Source organism: Mytilus trossulus, chromosome 7 (genome assembly GCF_036588685.1).
Source record: "Mytilus trossulus isolate FHL-02 chromosome 7, PNRI_Mtr1.1.1.hap1, whole genome shotgun sequence".
NCBI classification, from domain to species: Eukaryota; Metazoa; Mollusca; class Bivalvia; order Mytilida; family Mytilidae; genus Mytilus; species Mytilus trossulus.
This window is the reverse complement of record NC_086379.1, coordinates 31,717,223-31,736,056: the sequence shown is the minus strand read 5'-3', so window position 1 is coordinate 31,736,056 and position 18,834 is coordinate 31,717,223. Positions and strand designations below refer to the sequence as shown.

General features: G+C 32.1%; 1 protein-coding gene across 2 annotated transcripts in view; it reads left to right on the top strand.

The window, feature by feature from the left end:
* Positions 1–18,834, top strand: part of LOC134724937 (guanylate cyclase 32E-like) — a 112,783-nt gene that overhangs the window by 74,837 nt on the left and 19,112 nt on the right. For both annotated transcript variants that reach the window (XM_063588323.1, XM_063588324.1), the window contains 6 exons: positions 1,354–1,500; positions 3,149–3,330; positions 5,670–5,805; positions 11,309–11,457; positions 16,675–16,780; positions 18,344–18,422. In XM_063588323.1, the coding sequence (XP_063444393.1) occupies positions 1,354–1,500; positions 3,149–3,330; positions 5,670–5,805; positions 11,309–11,457; positions 16,675–16,780; positions 18,344–18,422 (799 nt within the window). The remainder of the gene's footprint in view (positions 1–1,353; positions 1,501–3,148; positions 3,331–5,669; positions 5,806–11,308; positions 11,458–16,674; positions 16,781–18,343; positions 18,423–18,834) is intronic.

Below are 18,834 nucleotides of genomic sequence, written 5' to 3'. Positions count from 1 at the left end.
ACAATTGTCAGTCTCTGAAGTTCTCAAGCATCTTTGTCTTCATCTTTCTATTGTGAAGCAAAACCTATCACAGATATAATTACATTGTCATCTTGAAAATGTTTGGATAAATGAGTTTACACTTCCGTTTGTATCATTGTCCTGAAGGTGTCTAGTTCTTGTTTTACTTGTTAGTTTTATTTTGGAATTATTATCCCCTGTTGTATGGTTTCTAATGTTTGTCGATTTCAAGTTGTATATTTTTCATTGGGTTGACTGTTTTTTCCATTTTTATCACGCTATCAATCAAAATTCTTGGAAATTATTGAATAGTACCAAGTACAACAATAAATCTGATTAAAACCTAAAGTCTTTTTTTGTTTCACGATTTATACCTTAGATATTTCATTTTCAACTTTACAACTTAGTTAATGATTCAGTAGATATTTCAAGATTGATACCTTTGCCATTTCATTATCAAGTTTACAACTTAGTTAATGAAAGCATCAGTGGAGGATCATAACTTCATCATTCTGAACGCTATAGATATTTGTTTTGATGAACGAAATGTCCCCGTAATAATGTTGCGTGTTTATATAGATTGATAATGTTTTAGTGATATTACATAGCAAATGATAAATAGTCAAAGCAGACAACTCTTGACACGTTCTTTCAACCGTTTGATAATGTTCTCTATTTTGTTTGAGCCCTGTTGATCTTCTTAAAAGTAGGATTGTTTTAGTAATTGATGTTGAAAATAGAAACATTGTAAATTGCTGTTAAATAAAAGATTTACAAGATGTTTAATTGAAAGACAAAAGCGAAAATGTGCGTGACCGTTATCAGGTATGTTCGAGACTTAAATTTTGAAAGGGCCAAATTTATTTAACTTTGAAGAGCACAGAAACTAAACAAATATATGTTTTACAAAAGCAATTAAAATTTGTATTCTTACTCAATGTAATTGTATACACTGCACATATATAAGTACAAATCCTTATCCATTTAAAGAATTTGCTTCACGAAAAAGAAAAAAAAATGTTTTTCATATTAATGTGTTTTCTAAAATACTTTTTTTTCTTCAAAAACAGCCGATTTCAGCACCTTCAATATCTAGTTCCAATGAACAATATAATTATTCTCGATTATATATATGTTTTTTTTTGTTGAAATGAGTTTATTTCTTTGTGTGTGTGTTTTGTTAACGACTGTTTGTTTAAGTCTTCTTCTTAGTGCTTTCTGTCCTCCTTGATCACCACTATGCATCTTCTTTTTGTCAACATAATGTGTCTTAATTCTTCTATGTTAACTTAATTACATTTAAACGTATATTTTGTATAAAACCGAAATGGTTAATTCATTTTTATCTTGCAGTTTATGTCATGTTGGGCCGTCGTTATGAGTTTATAGGACTGATGGACCATTTAGAAGACCGAGGATTACTTGATTCAGGAGAATATTTTGTTGTTGGTATTATTCTTAGACAGTATGATCCGCTGAAACCATTTGAATATCTAGAAGGTATGTTTTTACATTATTCCTGAATACTTAAGTTATGAATGTATAAATGTCTTATTCACCAGAATTCGGATGAAAACACATACATTGTTAAACATAATAAATAATATACAATATAATAAATGTTTTGATGAAACATGTCCTTAACAGTTTCCAATGATAATCGATTGTGATATAGCGACTGAGTGTATATTTGAATGGCGAATGATACATAAGAAGATTACCATTTCGTCGACCTTCGGTGCTCATTACGGAGTTTATGCGATCCCCTTAATATTTTTATTACCTGGATTTGTTTCCTTAATCGTGAGATTTTTAACAACGATGAACAACTGTTGTTTGAATTTGCTGTTGGTATGTTCTACTAGGAATTTGTATTCAACAAACCTGGTAAAAAAACACTCCATATCACACCTTTCAAAATAACGTAATCCGTGTTTATATTCATTTGTTAAAATTTACTGTTTGCAATAGCGTGAATTGTTCTATATAATATGAATGTGCTTATCCTGGGCATACAAACAATGCCGTATTTGGCAAAACCTTTTCAACTTTTGATCTTCAGTGCTATACAATTTTGTATTTTTTTCACTTTCGATCTTTTATATCTGGGCGTCACTGGTGAGTCTCGTGTGGACTAGACGCGTTTTTGGCGTATTGAATTTTAAACCTGATGCTTTTTTGTTATCTATTAATCATGCTTTTCTTTGTCTAATATGTTCTCCTTTTTATTTGTATTGTAGTCCTGTAATATTTTGTTTTCATTTCAATGTTATATTTAACTGTGCCATTAAAGTGCGAGGTTTGGCATGCCATAAAACCAGGTTGAACCCACCACCTTTATTCCCCTTTAAAAGTGTCCTGTACCAAGTCAGGAAGATGGCCATTGTTATAATATTGTTCGTTTCTGTGTGTGTGTTGCATTTTAACGTTGAGTCGTTTGTGTTTTCTCTTATTTTTGAGATAAGACGTGGCACGGTACTTGTCTATCCCAAATTCATATATTTGGTTTTGATGTTATATTTGTTATTCTCGTGGTGTTTTGTCTGTTGCTTAGTCCGTTTCTGTGTGCTGTTGCGTTTCGGTGTTGTGTCGTTGTTCTCCTCTTATATTTAATGTGTTTCCCTCGGTTTTAGTTTGTTACCCCGATTTTGTTTTTTGTCCATGGATTTATGAGTTTTGAACAGCGGTATACTACTGTTGCCTTTATTTATCCGTGCATATGCTTAATTTTTTATTTACTTTGAATATGACAAATCATACATGTTGAATAATTTATAAGACACTTTCGTATGATTGTCAATGGAGATACTATTGTTCTGAAAAATATGCTGTCACGAATCATTATTTTCCTTCCCTTTAACTTTTTTTAACGTTCTTGTCTTTTGTCTTTTTAGTTGGTTTTGTGAAACTGATTGCTCAATCCCTGTCCAATTGATTTTTACATTATATTCTGTATGTATGCTGTTACATCATTCTCCTAGGTTTTGGTTAATTTTAACGTTTAAATATAAACACACTGATGTTGTTTTACTTTACATAGGCTAAAATTCACCAAAGAGTACTTTTTATTGTTAAATGATGACAGAGAATGAATTTTTCAATTTCACCTAAAAAAACAAATCTTAATATTACTGTCTTATTGTTACAGGTATATTTGATAGAAATGTGTCGGATTCAAGTGTCAAAGCGTTTCAGCATTTTATCGGAGTGGTTCAGTCGCCTCCGATATATCCAGACTATGAGAATTTCTCGGAATATGTCAATCATTATCTTGAATTACCACCATTTAATTTCACAAACCCTTTCAAAAAATATGGTGCCAAAAAAATAGTAAGTATTCTTTCGTACCTTGTTATTTGAAATATGATCACCGTAATAAAATGTTACTGTTGAACATGACAACTTTTCTTAGTAATAAGTAGAAAAACAAACAAACAAATCTTATGAATGAGATAAGCATGGGGAGACAAAATAAAATGAAATACGTTTTTACAGAATTTATTCAATTTATGCATAGATCTATTTGAATGCATTTGTTCAATGTGCTGAAAGTACCATACATATGCACCTATCCTACTCTCACAACAGACATTGTGAAGAGACAACATTCCAGTATTTACCTGCTTTAGCATTTACTTATCCTATAAAATGAAAAAACTTGTAAAGCAATTTTTCAAATTTAAATAAAATAAAATAAAATGAATGGTGGGTATAAAGATATATAAGTCAACTTTTCTGTAAGTGCTATTGACTGCTTCACTTTTAACACATCTACGATTAAGATAGTATGAGTTTGACTTTGTACTGAAAAGGTAGTAAATTATGAAAACATAATTCATGGCAAAAATACAAATGAAATTATTTAAACTTACACAATACAGTTCTTACCTCTGTAGAAAAAAGGAACATCAGATGCATTTGGAAAAGAATTAAGTTAAGTTGACGTCACTTGCTTTATTTTTAACTGCAATAGTTATGTTTTAAAAAACGTCAACACATTTGGGCTACTCATGCTACTTAACTTCAAACTTGGTTTATTTCTTCTTTGTTTAAGACATTTATGGCGAGCACTTTTTTATACAATGTATTGGAATCTACCAAATTCCAAAACAAAAAATAAATATTAAAGAAAAAGAAACAGAAAAACAAACGACAAATAAAGTCATCAGGCGAAGAAAAATGATAGAAACGAAAATCTACGAAGAGTCCAACAGCAAAGGAGTATGTTCGATAAGGTCCTAAAATGGCCCCCTTTTTCAGCGTAAATTTCAAACTCGGATTTATCGACTAATATCACGATAAATTATAGCTAATACATTGACTAGCTAGGATATAAACCATTTTGTTGAAAATTTTACGTTTCTGCGTTTCATTATGACGTCACAAGTTGTACTCATGTTGATTTTACACGAAAAAATCAATGAAAAGGGGTAAATTTTCATAGATTATTGGACAGGAAACATAGAGCGCATACGTCGACAACAAAGATCTTTTGAAATTATGTTTGTGAAGACATTTCACATGTCTTATTTGAATCTTAAGCTTGTCGAAGCCTGCGCTCAATGTTTCCTGGTCCTTTATTTGGTTGAAATCTAGCTGATTTTATCAAATTTCACCAAAATCCCTTATTTTGACCTTTTATGAATGTAAAAATCAACGTGTTAGAATTAAACTTTGACAAAAACTGTTCTGTTTAACTTTCTAACATGTCTTTAAGGCAGCTTGAAACATGTATTGTCTTGTAACTATGATCTTTATAATTGGGGCCAATAATCATACGTTTTTTGATTGAGTTAAGTCTGCCAATTGATATTTTATCGTATGTTTTTCTATGTTGTGATGTTATGCTATTGTTTCAGAAAAAGGAAGAAGGTTTGGGCCCATTAAAACGTTTAATCCCGCTGCAAATGTTTGCACCTGTCCTAAGTCAGGAATCTGATGTACAGTAGTTGTCGTTTGTTTATGTAATATATACGTGTTTCTCGTTACTCGTTTTGTTTATATAGATTAGACCGTTGGTTTTCCCGTTTGAATGGTTTTACACTAGTAATTTTGGGGCCTTTTATAGCTTGTTGTTCGGTGTGAGCCAAGGCTCCATGTTGAAGGCCGTACTTTAACCTATAATGGTTTAATTTTTAAATTGTTATTTGGATGGAGAGTTGTCTCATTGGCACTCACACCACATCTTCCTATATCTACTTACCGAACTTACTCCTTTTGATGGTGTTAAGACAATTAAATACCACTAATGATACATAAAATCATAATACAGATATATAAACCATATTCCTTCAAAAGTCAAAAGAAAACACAGCAGAAACCAATTTCCCGCAATTAATAAGGGTTACACTTATTTTTGCTCAACTTAAAGTATCGAATAAGTTTATAATTTTGATGTATGTCAGACGTTGTAATTGTTTTTTTGACCACTGTGTGTCTCGAATTTCTAATCGGGAGTTAGCATGTCCTATTGGCCTACTGGGAAATCTTCATGTATATTGTTTAAATTCTGTAATAGGGGAAAATGATTACCAGACGACAGTCTATTCATGTGTTAACAATACCATTAAATGTCAAATCGTTGCACACCCTGAAAGTGAAAGAAGCATTCATGTCAAATAGCATCATGGTGCATATTATACGGTGTTTATTTTCATATTTAATTACAGATAAAATCAGAGGCAGCATTTTTATATGATGCTGTTTGGTTGTATGCACGCGCGGCTGATCAGACCATTAAAGAAGGAAATGAAATAACAAATGGAACTTACATTTTCAGTAAGCTCATTGGAATGAGATATAAAAGTAAGTATCACCTCTGGCATTTTAAAATACCAAATTGTAGTGAAATTCTTTCTAATATCACACGGAAATAAATAGCAAATAAATAGCTTTAAAAAATTACTATGATGAAATGTTAAATTGAATCAGGAAAAGATTAATTGGAAACTTTATTTTTCAGTACGGTAACTAAAACATTTTCAAAAGAATAATTATTCTCAATTAAAGCTTCGGTAATCGGAAATAATTGAAGTTTTAGAAATAATTTATGGAGTAAATTCGGGCAAAATTCGAGCATTTTCACAGATAATTAAATTTCCGTTGCAGGAAAGTGTATTGACTTCAGGGTAACAATCCTGTTAATTAACACAGATTTAGGAGATCATTTATTACAGTTATTATGTCGGTTTATTCAGAAATTGAATTAGACAAATAAAAGGAGAGCATTGTGTGGGGGCAACCAAAAACCAAAAGGTATTGGAACAACTAAAAGCAAGGAGGCAAATTACATATTATTATATGGCGTTGTTTGATGAAACTGTGATTTAGCTTTTTTATGAAATCTCATTAAGTGTTATTTACAGGTCATTTTAATAACTTTTCTGTTTACAAAACTTTGAATTTTTCGTAAAACTAAGGATTTTCTTATCCCAGGTATAGATTACCTTAGCCGTATTTGACACAACTTTTTGGAATTTTGGATCCTCTATGCTCTTCAACTTTGTACATGTTTGGCTTGAAACATATTTTGATATGAGCGTCACTTATGGGTCTTATGTAGACGAAACGCGTATCTGGCGTACTAAATTATAATCCTGGTACTTTTGATAACTATTTACAGCATATATAACTTGGGTTCAGTAGAAACTATAATTCATATAAGTAGCTGATACATGTTGACAATAAAAAATGTAAAAATTCAATAAAAACTCAAAACTCAATACAAATACCTGATAAATAATCAGACTAAAATGTATATGCTTAATGACCTCTTTAATTTTACCATGAACAAAAAGGGATGTGGGGTAAATGTAAATGAGATACTGAGTTAGTTTCATTCTCATTGAAACTTCACTAGGTAAATATAAAGACTTTACAGTTTAAAAAGTGTTCATAGTAGATTTTGTTGGTTGTGGAATTAATTGATTTAGTTTTGAATGCATAATCTGCCGATTATGACCTCCAGCACAATTCTCATGATTTCTTATTATACCGTCAATCAAGCAGCATATCAAGGTATTAGTCTTTGATTGAGATCCCTCATTACATAATTATAAAATCAGCTATAGCATGTTGTATCATTTTATAATATATTTGTTTTGTTCACTGTAATTGACAATTGTATATTTCAAAAGAAGATGTAGTGTGATTGCCAAAGAGACAACTCTCTACAATAGACCAAATGACACAGAAATTAACAGATATATGTCACCGTATGAGCAAAGCCCAAACCACATAGTCCACTAAAAAAGGCATCGAAATGACAACTGTGATACAATTCAAACAAGAAAAATAAAGAAAAATGCCTGTTTTATGTATATAATAATGAACATAAAACAAGATGTAAAAAGTATAATCACGAAAATACCGAATTCCGAGGAAAGTTCTAAACGGAAAGTCCCAAATCAAATGGCATAATCAAAAGCTCACACATATCACACGCATGGATAAAAATGTCATATTCTTGACTTGATGTAAGCATTTTAAATGTAAAAAATTTATGAAAAAATAACTGTTTTTCTAGCGAATACAATTCCATTAAATTGGTATCGATATGTGAACAAAACAAACAGGCACAATAGTTAAAAATGTCAAAATAGGGGAAAAACGGTCAACAGTGTGTTACCATCTAAATCACTATAAAACAATCAAATATGTAACAAATAAACACAAATAAAGCATATTGACAAGGCACATAAGCAAAAATGAAAGAGGAAAACACAAAAAACGTTTAATAGAATAACAGCATAATGATGGGATTGTACCAAGCCACGTCAAATGGATATCACCAAAAATAGACTAAACAGTAACATAAATATTCAAAACGACAAATAAAAGAATACATTATAGTTTTTATGAACGTGTTATAGTATTATGAACAAGAGAATTAAGAATACAGCAACAAACGACAACCACTTAAAGTTGACTATGTATATAAAAAAGAAGATGTGGTATAATTGCATATGAGAATAACTTTCTACATGAGACCAAATGACACAGAAATAAATACTTATAGGTCACCGTACGGCCTTAGTGCCCGCGTCACACTGTCCCGATTTTTATATACGATAGACACCCGAATGCGAAAATTGTAAGTTCGTACGAAGTTGGTCCCGATCTCGTTAAAATACAAAAAAGTGACCGAAGCAAGAACGATGAATAACGAAGTCTATACGATGGTGCCGAAATTATATACGATAGCAAAAGATGGACATACGAAGATTAACCGAAGACGGGTATTTAAGCTTCATATTTCAGCAGAAGCCTACACGATGGATCACGAAGGCTACACGATGGATTACGAACACTACACGGTGAATAACGATGATGGCGCGATGGCCATACGATATCTAAAACACGTCGTGTACAGCTTACGATGCATTTAAATTATATGCCGAAAATAAACAAGATAAACTAGATATCATTGAGATGGGAGCCATCTCTGTGGGCCCCGCTGTCAATAACATGGGGTAAATAAGTTGTATGGATAATCTGATATGAACCATTATTTGAAGTTATTACATAGTCTCACGTGTGATTTTAAGTTAAAACTGATAAATATTTTCAACTTACTTTCATAGTATAATAGTGATATGACTGCATGATGTGAACTCATTGTTAAAATGGATGTCAAGTATAAACTTTGAACTCATAACGGTTATCTAGATATAGAGCGGACACCATCTTCACCACAGGACACAGGGTTGTCAACTGAAACCAAAGTTTATGACCTTGACCTTTGATCTAGGAAGTTGGACATACATCATGACACACCCTCTGGTGGTGGTTAAAATGGATGTCAAGTATAAACTTTAAAATCTTAAGGGTTCTCAAGATATAGAGCGGACACGGTCTTCACCAAAGGACACAGGGTTGTCAACTGAAACTAAAGTTTTTGACCTTGACCTTTGACCTAGGAAGTTGGACATACATCATGACACACTCTCTGGTGTTGGTTAAAATGGATGTCAAGTATAAACTTTGAAATCATAAGAGTTCTCAAGATATAGAGCGGACACGGTTTTCACCAAAGGACACAGGGTTGTCAACTGAAACTAAAGTTTTTGACCTTGACCTTTGACCTAGAAAGTTGTACATACATTATGACACACCCTCTGGTGTTGGTTAAAATAGATGTCAAGTATAAACTTTGAAATCATAACGGTTCTCAAGATATAGAGCGGACACTAAAGTGTTACGGACGGACGGACAGGCTGATCACTATAGGGCGACCCGCCTTAGGCGGGGCCCTAATAAAGGTTAAATACATATATGTACATATTACAAGTATACAAACGATATAAAAATGAGTCCCACCTGTTTAACTTTTTTATGATACGAACAGACATTCGACAACATATTGTTTCTGTAAAAGTCTGCCATGCATGGCGGGAAATCGATCTTTTTGTCCAATTCTTATAAAACATAGTTTATTATCCCCTCGCCTACTACATGTAAGTTGCGTGTAGATATAATTGTTATGGACACTCTAGAACCAAAATGCTCAAAACTTGGTATGGTGTTAATCGTAAAGAATATCTTAAGCGCTATTGACTTTAAAATTTAAAGGTCAAGGTCACAGTGGCAGTTGTAATACAAGGCAATATCACCCTTGTGGACACTCTTAAACCAATATGCTTCAAAAAAATTTAACCTCATTTGGTATATTGTTCCTCCTTGTAATGATCTGACATTTGTTTACGTTCATGGCCAAAGGTCAGGGTCATGCAGATTGACTTGTTTTTTCTCCTTGAAATAGCATAATACACAGGAAATTGGTTGCTCATTTTTTATCTGCTGGTTCTAAATATAAGATTAAAGGTATTTCCAGTTACTGAATGTTTTGATTGATTTCTAAAAAAAATAGTTTATGTATCAAATATGCATATTCAATTTACCATTTTCTGCGTGTGCCATATACAAATATAGTGTCCATATTTGTCCCCAATATGTTACATACGAGGGGATGCCATGCTCGGCATGGCCTTGTTTGAACTGTAAAATGTCTGCACTAGTCTGAATAATCACTCATAATTATGCCCATGTTTACTGATCTGTCTTAAAAGTAAGGTAATGGGTTCGTTGATCCCTTTTATTCAAAAAGAGCTCTTTCCAGGAGAATATCATAATGATATAGACAAAAGGAAGGATGTGGGGAAAGCAACAAATGCGACAAAATATGACATATAGAAAATAAAATGGTTATGGAGTAAACATTCGTGTGACAACAACTCAGACGATACATAAAAAATCAAGATAATGAAGAAAATATTGGTTTCCCTATATACGTGTACCTGCAGTGTTGGTATACGAGACGCGTTTATGATTTTCATTATGTTACTTGATATGAAAAATTAATAAAATAATATTTTACTTGTAAAAGTAAATCCTGAGCCTGTAATAGCTGCTCTTCTTGGTTCAATTTGAATTAAAAGAAACAACGCTGTCGCCTTTCTTATTCTCATAGAATCATATGATATGAGCTCCATGTTTTGTGAACGTCTTTCTTAACTGTCGTTTTAGACTTACCAGTGCATATCGCGCATGGCACTTTAAATGTATTTTAGCGCGAGAATTAACTTACATTTAGCTGGATTTCTTGCCGTCGTATCTTGTCGCCTTCGTACTTTTATTCGATGGCAACACGACGGGATTACGAGGTCTTCACGAAGTCGTGTTGCCATCGTAAGACCTTCAGGTAGCTTCGTGATTCATTCGTGTAGACATCGTAATGTCAAAACTGCCCGATGGAAACGATGGAAACACGAATGCAATACGATGTTCAAAGATGCATTCCCGGTGTCATTACGATGGTGAGGATGGTGATACGCACTCAATACGGACCCTCAACATCGGACGGGCCTTCGGGGATTTTTTAACATGTTAAAAAATTTAGAACCCTTCCCGAAGTTGTCCCCGAAGGCCAGAAAAAGTGGCCGATGGTTAAAGATGGTTAAAGATGGCACTACGAATAGCCCGATCTGTATACGATCAGTCCCGATTTTAAAAATTTCCATAATATTGTTGCCATTGGCGTAAAAATCGGGACAGTGTGACGCGGGCATAAGCAACAAAGTGTTGGTTAGTGACTGGAAATTTAAATGCTTTAATTATTCAAGCCATTATTACGTCTTAATTCCGAAAATTTCGTTTTAAATGATAGTGAAGCCATAATGTTTAAGACATTGACATTTAACAATTCTTTATATTGAATTGAACTTTTTCAATTACAGCGATATTTACTTCAAATCTTGAAGCTTTCTTATGACCTATAAACATAAATAACTGTAATCACTCCATCACATAGGTGCCATGGGATATATAAGCAGAATAAATTCGGTTGGTGATGCAGAAGGCAATTTTTCAATGATTTCCAGAAAGCTCGGTAATGATGGTAGATGGGGGTTGTATCCTGTGGGAGTATTTCAGCTGAACGAAAACACACAAACTCTGCCTGTAAGTTATTTTATACAACTAATAATTTTTGATGCGTGTTAATTTTTTGATAGTCATTAAGAATTATGCAACCTGATAACATCCTACCACTATGAATTGAGAGAAAGACATATACAGCAAATCAAACGAGAATATGGCGCAATTACCAAGAAGATTATCTGTTAAGAATTCCTTACAAATGCATTCTTAACATGACGTTTTGCCTAAGGAAAAATAAGTTGATTTTGAGTATTAGAAATTATAGCTTTTAAGCAAAATCAAAAGTTAGAAAATGCTGTGAATTTATCATCAATCCGATATCAAAATTTTCATATTATACAGTTCTGAAACGCATAGATGTTTAAATTCCATAATTTCATCGTGCATTCAAATCAAAGGACAGGTGATATTTTAGCACTATTTCTGTTCAGACTAGTAAAGATTTGCTCAACGAGAACGTTATTATTAAGTCTGTTAGATATGTTATACATAATATTTTATAAAAAAATTCTGACGTCAGACACTCAAATCAATCAATGTGTTCGTAGATAGATGTTTTTGTGTTCTGTGAAATTGTTCCTTTTAAAATTGTTATACGATGATGACTGATGTACCCATATTTTGACTATTTTATTTATTGTGTCAATGTAAATATAACGGAATTTGATGAGACTGTCATTAAAGTGAGAGGGTTAGCGCTATAGAACCAGGTTTAATCCACCATTTTCTACATTTGAAAATGCCTGCACCAAGTCAGGAATATGACATTTCTTGTCGATTCGTTTTTGATGCGTTTTGTTATTTGATTTTGCCATGTGATTATGGACTTTCCGAATTGATTTTCCTCTAAGTTCAGAATTTTTGTGATTTTACATTTTTTTATATCTGTATCACACATTTTTATACGCCCATCAAAATTTTGACGGGACGTATTATGTTTTACAAATGTCCGGTGTCCGTTCGTGTGTCCGTCTGTCCGTCTTTCTGTCTGTCTGGGCGGCGTAAACAAGTCGCACCGTAACTTAAGACCGACAAATCCAAATTTCGTGAAACTTATTATAGTTGTTTCTTATGCTGGTCAAATGACCTGTATCCTTTTGGTGAAAATAAGATTAATACTCTTTGAGTTACGGCACTTTGTAAATAAAACAGGGGTGTGGGGTTTTTTTCACACGACGCATCGTATCTCAAAAACACATTTTATGATTATTGCCTAAAACTTTACATACTTCTTTGTTACAATAATATAAAGATCTGTATACTTTTTTGTGATGATTCAAAATTTTATTTTTGAGTTATTGTGTATTTTGTTAAAAAGAGGGAGGTGGGTTTTTTTACATGTCGCGTCGTATCTCAAAAACAATTTATGATTATGGATAAAAACTGTACTCACTTCTTTGTTATATTAATCTAAAGATCTGTATACATTTTGATTTTGATTTAAAATTTTATTTTAGTGAAAGTTAGATTTTTTTGTAAAAAAAACAAACTGCAAAGGGGGGGGGGTGTCATATGTCCCACCGTATCTCAAAAACAATATATGGTTATTGCTTAAAGCTTTCTTAGAAACTATTTATAATTGTTGCATAAAACTTTCACACAAGACGACGGGCGTATCATGCGCTCATGGCGCAGCTGTTTTTAATTCATCAAATGGTAGAAGAAGACATAAGTAACACCAACATTAACAAACATCCACGAAACAGTACTGAAAGTTTGCATATATAATGAAGTTGGGCTTCTGCTATTATGAATAGTGTCAAGATAACTTCTAGACTTCGTTCTTTTTTCAGCAAAATCCCCCCAAAAAAGTGGTAATAGATTCGGGTGATCAACTCCCCATATATTTTTTAACCAAAACCCCTGAGACATCATAGGTAGATTTCACGCGAGTCGAAGTTGGGTCTTGCTTTTTTAACTAGCATCTATACTTGGGACTTGGTAAGGTTTCAGCAAAATTTACAAAATATGGTACCAGTTTTATTTGATCATAAGGTTCATATATTTTAACCTATTACATTGTTAAGTTGTGTGATTCAATCTTTTAATGTGCGCACCTTCTTTTCCGATTTATTTTATTCATAACTGAACGTTTTTATTCTTCCATCTTATATACATTCGAATTTATAATTGGTATCTTTCCAAAGTTAAATATCCATATTATTTCCAAAGGTGTTGAGAAATATGTCAGTTCGAAAGCAACCAAAAGACTAGTATATTTGGTACTTTATAACTTCAAGGTATGCAAATTTTAAATTATTGCACAACAAATATTCATACTAAATGAACACAGAATCTACACCAGACAGATAGACGTCCCCTAGACAAGAATGATATTCCCCGAATCCCTCTGGACATACAATATCTTTTGCTGTTTAAAACAAAGTTAACTAATTATATAAATATTGACAGTATCAAGCTGCTTTTACACAGGACTGTGAAATGATGCAGACAAGCATAGTTATTATTAAATCAATGAAGATTTAAGAATTTATTTTCGTAGTTTAAGAACAATTCTTTTGTAATAAAAGCACAATAATCACTTATTCGTGGCAATCTAATCAAGATGAAAGAGATGGAAAAAAATCTCCCTTAGGAAAATAAATAAATTAAGAAACCCCAACTATACCGTCATTATCTCTGAATATTTCAGATATTGACAGATTCGAATTGTAATCGTAAAATTTCGTTTATTACTTACAGATACAATTACGTCATACTTTTTATGAAATAGTATAACGAGTTAAAAAATCGACGACCCTGTGGTACATGTGATTGAATTAAAACGTCTGGATTTTTCATTTGATAAAGGTTAATGTTTCCTTGATGGTTGTTTTCTTTAGATACAAAAGCTTCTGTAGATCAAAGATACTATTTGCTATATTTCCGCCAAAGTGTATAACAAATAGCAAAAAACTTTCAGTATGCATTTTTAAAGAAATAAGCAAAATTTGGGACAGGATTGCAATTCATTTGAAAGGTTTTTTGTCTTAATAAAAAATAAGATATTTGTTTTAATTTCAATTCATTTCAGCATTACTACAACTGTAATAATTATAAATACCACATACTTTTTGATAAATTAAACAAAATAAACAAAGATAATTTATATTCTCATGCTGGAATGTACAGTAATTTTTGTCTACGTGGATTTTGTAATATAGCACGAAAGAGACATGTGTTTCCTTTTCGTAAGATACCAGAGAGACATACTAACACCGAAGTCGAAAAAAAGACAAAAAGACAAAGACTAGTACACACAAAAATACAAAATTGAAAACTAAAGATTGAACAACACGAACTCCACCTAAAACAGGAAGGTGATCTCAATTGCTCTAGAAGGGTAGGCAGATCCTTCTCCACATGTATCAAATTTCGTGTTGCTATTGTAAGTATAAGAATTTGGTTAATACAATTGAACTATATCTGTCGTCATCGGTGTGCGTTTTTTCATTCAGTTTTTAGTTTTCTATGTTGTGTTTTGAACAATATGGTTTTCAGTTTTCTTTTGTTTGATTTTTGTCTTTTTGTTGGTGTTTTTGTGTTAATGAGTTTCGAGGTCCTTCTGGTATCTTTCAAATCTTTCATATCAACGAAATTTTCGTGAAATTAAAAAGAAAAAGAAAGTCTCTTTTCCATCTATCATCAGAAATAACCTTTTAATAGTATTTTGTATAGATATTTGTTTTTTTGGTTGGGAGAGAGGGAAGATAAATTGTTAAAATTAAATTTTTAGATTTTACAAAAGACATATTTGTTCCAGGAGGAAGTGATAACAATCGTTTAATTCCTTTCAAAATGAAAGATTTTTAAATATAGTTTAGAAAATGTTCCTGTATGTTATCAATTATTTCAAAAAATGACTTTTCCTGTGAAAGTGAATGGTTGATATACTAAGAAAATAGTTCTATCAATTAAAACAGGTTAAAAAAGAGTTATATGGGCAATAAAAAAGATTTTGCATATCATTGTTTTGTAGATTTGTTGTTGTTTAATGTCCAGTTACAAATATTGCATGGTTGTTCAGAACGAAACTTATTCACAATAAATACAATCCCATTATAAATAGGTCATGACAAACAGTCCGTTTGAGATGAAGAACGGGACAACGTGAACTGTCATTCGAAAATGAGAGTATATTGGATATGGACAGAAATTTTGCCTTAGAACAGCATACCTACGAAACCCTCAAAGTTAAATAATCTTAATGTATAAAGAGCGTGGCATTTTCTTTACTCGAGGCGTCAGATGTGATGCCCATATACAGACTTGACTTTGCTAAGTACGTGTATATCCCCCATAACCAAACGGACGCTCAACTTTAGCAAATGTTTTACGGCCAATCGGAGAACTAAGGTGCCATATTTCTATTCCACAGACATTCACGGGATGATTTTGGAAACAAATTATCGAACTTACTGTAAAAACAAATATTGCCCAAGATATAAGGACAAGAACATTTTGTTCTACAAAATCCAGGACTTTTAAAATGTACAAAATCATTTTCGCTCTTTATAAATTAACCGTGCTATCACCATGCGTAAATTAATATCTTATCAGTAAACAATCCCCACCCACTGAAAATCAAATTTTCCACTAAAGCTTCTTAATTAAAGCATGTTTTTGAAAGAGGCATTTTAAATTTTGAAAGAGGCATTTTAAATTTTTGAATATTCAATAAATGTATAAACTTCCATAAATAATAATAAGTTCACATTCATTATATTTAGTTTTACGTGACACTTAACACTGGTTAGAGGTATAGGGGGAGGGTTGAGATCTCACAAACATGTTTAACCCCGCCGCATTTTTGCGCCTGTCCCAAGTCAGGAGCCTCTGGCCTTTGTTAGTCTTGTATTATTTAAATTTTAGTTTCTTGTGTACAATTTGGAAATTAGTATGGCGTTCATTATCACTGAACTAGTATATATTTGTTTAGGGGCCAGCTGAAGGACGCCTCCAGGTGCGGGAATTTCTCGCTACATTGAAGACCTGTTGGTGACCTTCTGCTGTTGTGTTTTTTTATTTTGGTCGGGTTGTTGTCTCTTTGACACATTCCCCATTTCCATTCTCAATTTTATACATGCTATTATAGCGATGCATTCGATTTATTCCAAAAGCAGATTCAAATTATTTAATAGTATATTGGGTGTTTCAAATTCTTACTACCTAGTCAGATAAAAATCAATAATTTTAGAAAAATTATCCATATCTATAATAATTTTATTTTTATTTTAGAAATTTACATTTTACAAAAACGAGCAAATATCTTGGCCTGATGACAAGATACCTATAGATGAACCAGAATGTGGATATCGGGGTCAAAGATGTATACAACCTGTCAGTAAGTGGAATTGTCTTTTTGAGTATAAATGACGACCGATATTTTCTTCCAGCATTGTAGTTAACCTTTTCCTGATAGTACTTAGAACATTTTTTTGTCATCCTAAATCCTCCAGTCTCACTTCAGACTGCCATCTAGCTTTACTTTGTGTAATCGATTTTCTTGAAATAGAAAAGAATGTAATAGCAATGATATAGAAAACACTTGATGCCATAATAATGGAATCACATAAATAAAACATAGATGGTCCTTCGATGGTGTACGCATGTGACTTGAATGATTTTATCTTCGGTTTGTACAAAAAGGTTATGATAATAAACGTTATTGAAAACTGGTGTTGAATGATAATCGAATGATATCGGAAGATTATACAACATAAGTTGATTAGATGACGGAAACCAGATATTATAAGGGTATGAGTTATTCAGGATTTAAAAGTTTATTTCAAAATCTACGGGTATTGATTAAGTAAATAACCCAAAGAAATGTAAATATGTGACAATTATATGTGGTATTAATGCCTATATGTATGATACAACTGTCAAACTGAGAAAATATATGAGCAATAAACGTTTACTGTACGGTCTTCAACAATAATGAAACCTATATCGTAAAGTAAGCTATAAACATGATAAAAGGCGCCGAGATAAAAAAAAAAAAAATAAAAATAAAAAAAAATAACCGATTTAAAAGTGAAACTCAACTGTCTGATTATTACTTCATCAGCTCACCAAAAAAATGTTACATACAGTAACCAACAGCTATCACTGGATTACAGCCATACAACGAATGTATTGAATTTAAACATGATCAAACCTCATCCAGCTCATAAAGTGGAATAAAAAGCACAAATTATCCCCCCCCCCCCCCGGTTAAGACAGTGGTATATTTTTTAATATCTGTTTAATAAAAAAATGGGCTTGATTATTTAGATAGCAGAACATATTTATCAATCAGTACAACCCAAATAGCTGAATATATTAACCAACAGCTAACACTGTATTACAGCCATACAACGAACATATCGAATTTAAACATGTTCTTCATGGTAAAACCTCCCCCAGCTGAGAAAGTGGTATAAAAAGCACAAATTATGTTTGTTTATTATTTATATTATAAGTTAAAAAGGGATTGACTTGTCAAATCGGTGGGAAAGCATAAGAATAACTGTATTAAAAAATACACCAAATTTCGATTAAAAATTACTCGTAGATGTTAAAGTTAGTAGAAAGCCCAATTTCAACAAATAAATTACCTAGACTAAATTATCAATCAGTTGTACTTAAACATATTAAACAGATATTCGTAATCAGAGAATTGACGGTGCAACAATTTCTATTTCCAAATCTTCGATTTTCAACCTTTTTTGTGCTGTTTAACAATTTTTTTGGGGGAAAGCCTTGACCTCGATATGTTGCCACCATTTCGAGTCGATATTCTCATAACGGGAGATTCATTCATATCAGGACATGCATATCATGTCTGTGAATTCGATTCAAAACAAATTAGTATTTACTTGTATCTACCTTCCTGTAGTATCCAATCATTCTAAAATTTTTTCAGCTTACACGTCAGAAATATTATTTGGTGTTGCAGGAGGGATTTGTCTAATTACAATTGTCATAGCTGTTTTGATCTACAGGTAAGTTTAAATGAATAGTATATAGTTTTCTGAAAAAATTAACAAACTATCATGGTTGATGAAATTGCCAAATTGAGTTAATCAAAATTAATAAGCAGAAATCGGTTGTGAACTAAATTGATAAAGGGGTCCTTGTTCGGTATTATGGATTTCTCTGTTGGAAAGATTTTGTTTTTGTCTTCTTAACCATTATATATATCTCACAAACAAGTTGTCGATATTGAAAAAAGTCGGTATCTGGATTGTTTAAGAATATACAGAGATATTTTTCATCAAGTGAAACACGTTTACCACTTTTTAATTTCTTTTGCGATTAAGTTGGAAATATGTCTAATTTTTTTTTTGATTCAACAATCTGACTAAAGGTATAGATCATTGCAAGTACATATTTTTACTTTTGGCAAATTACAAA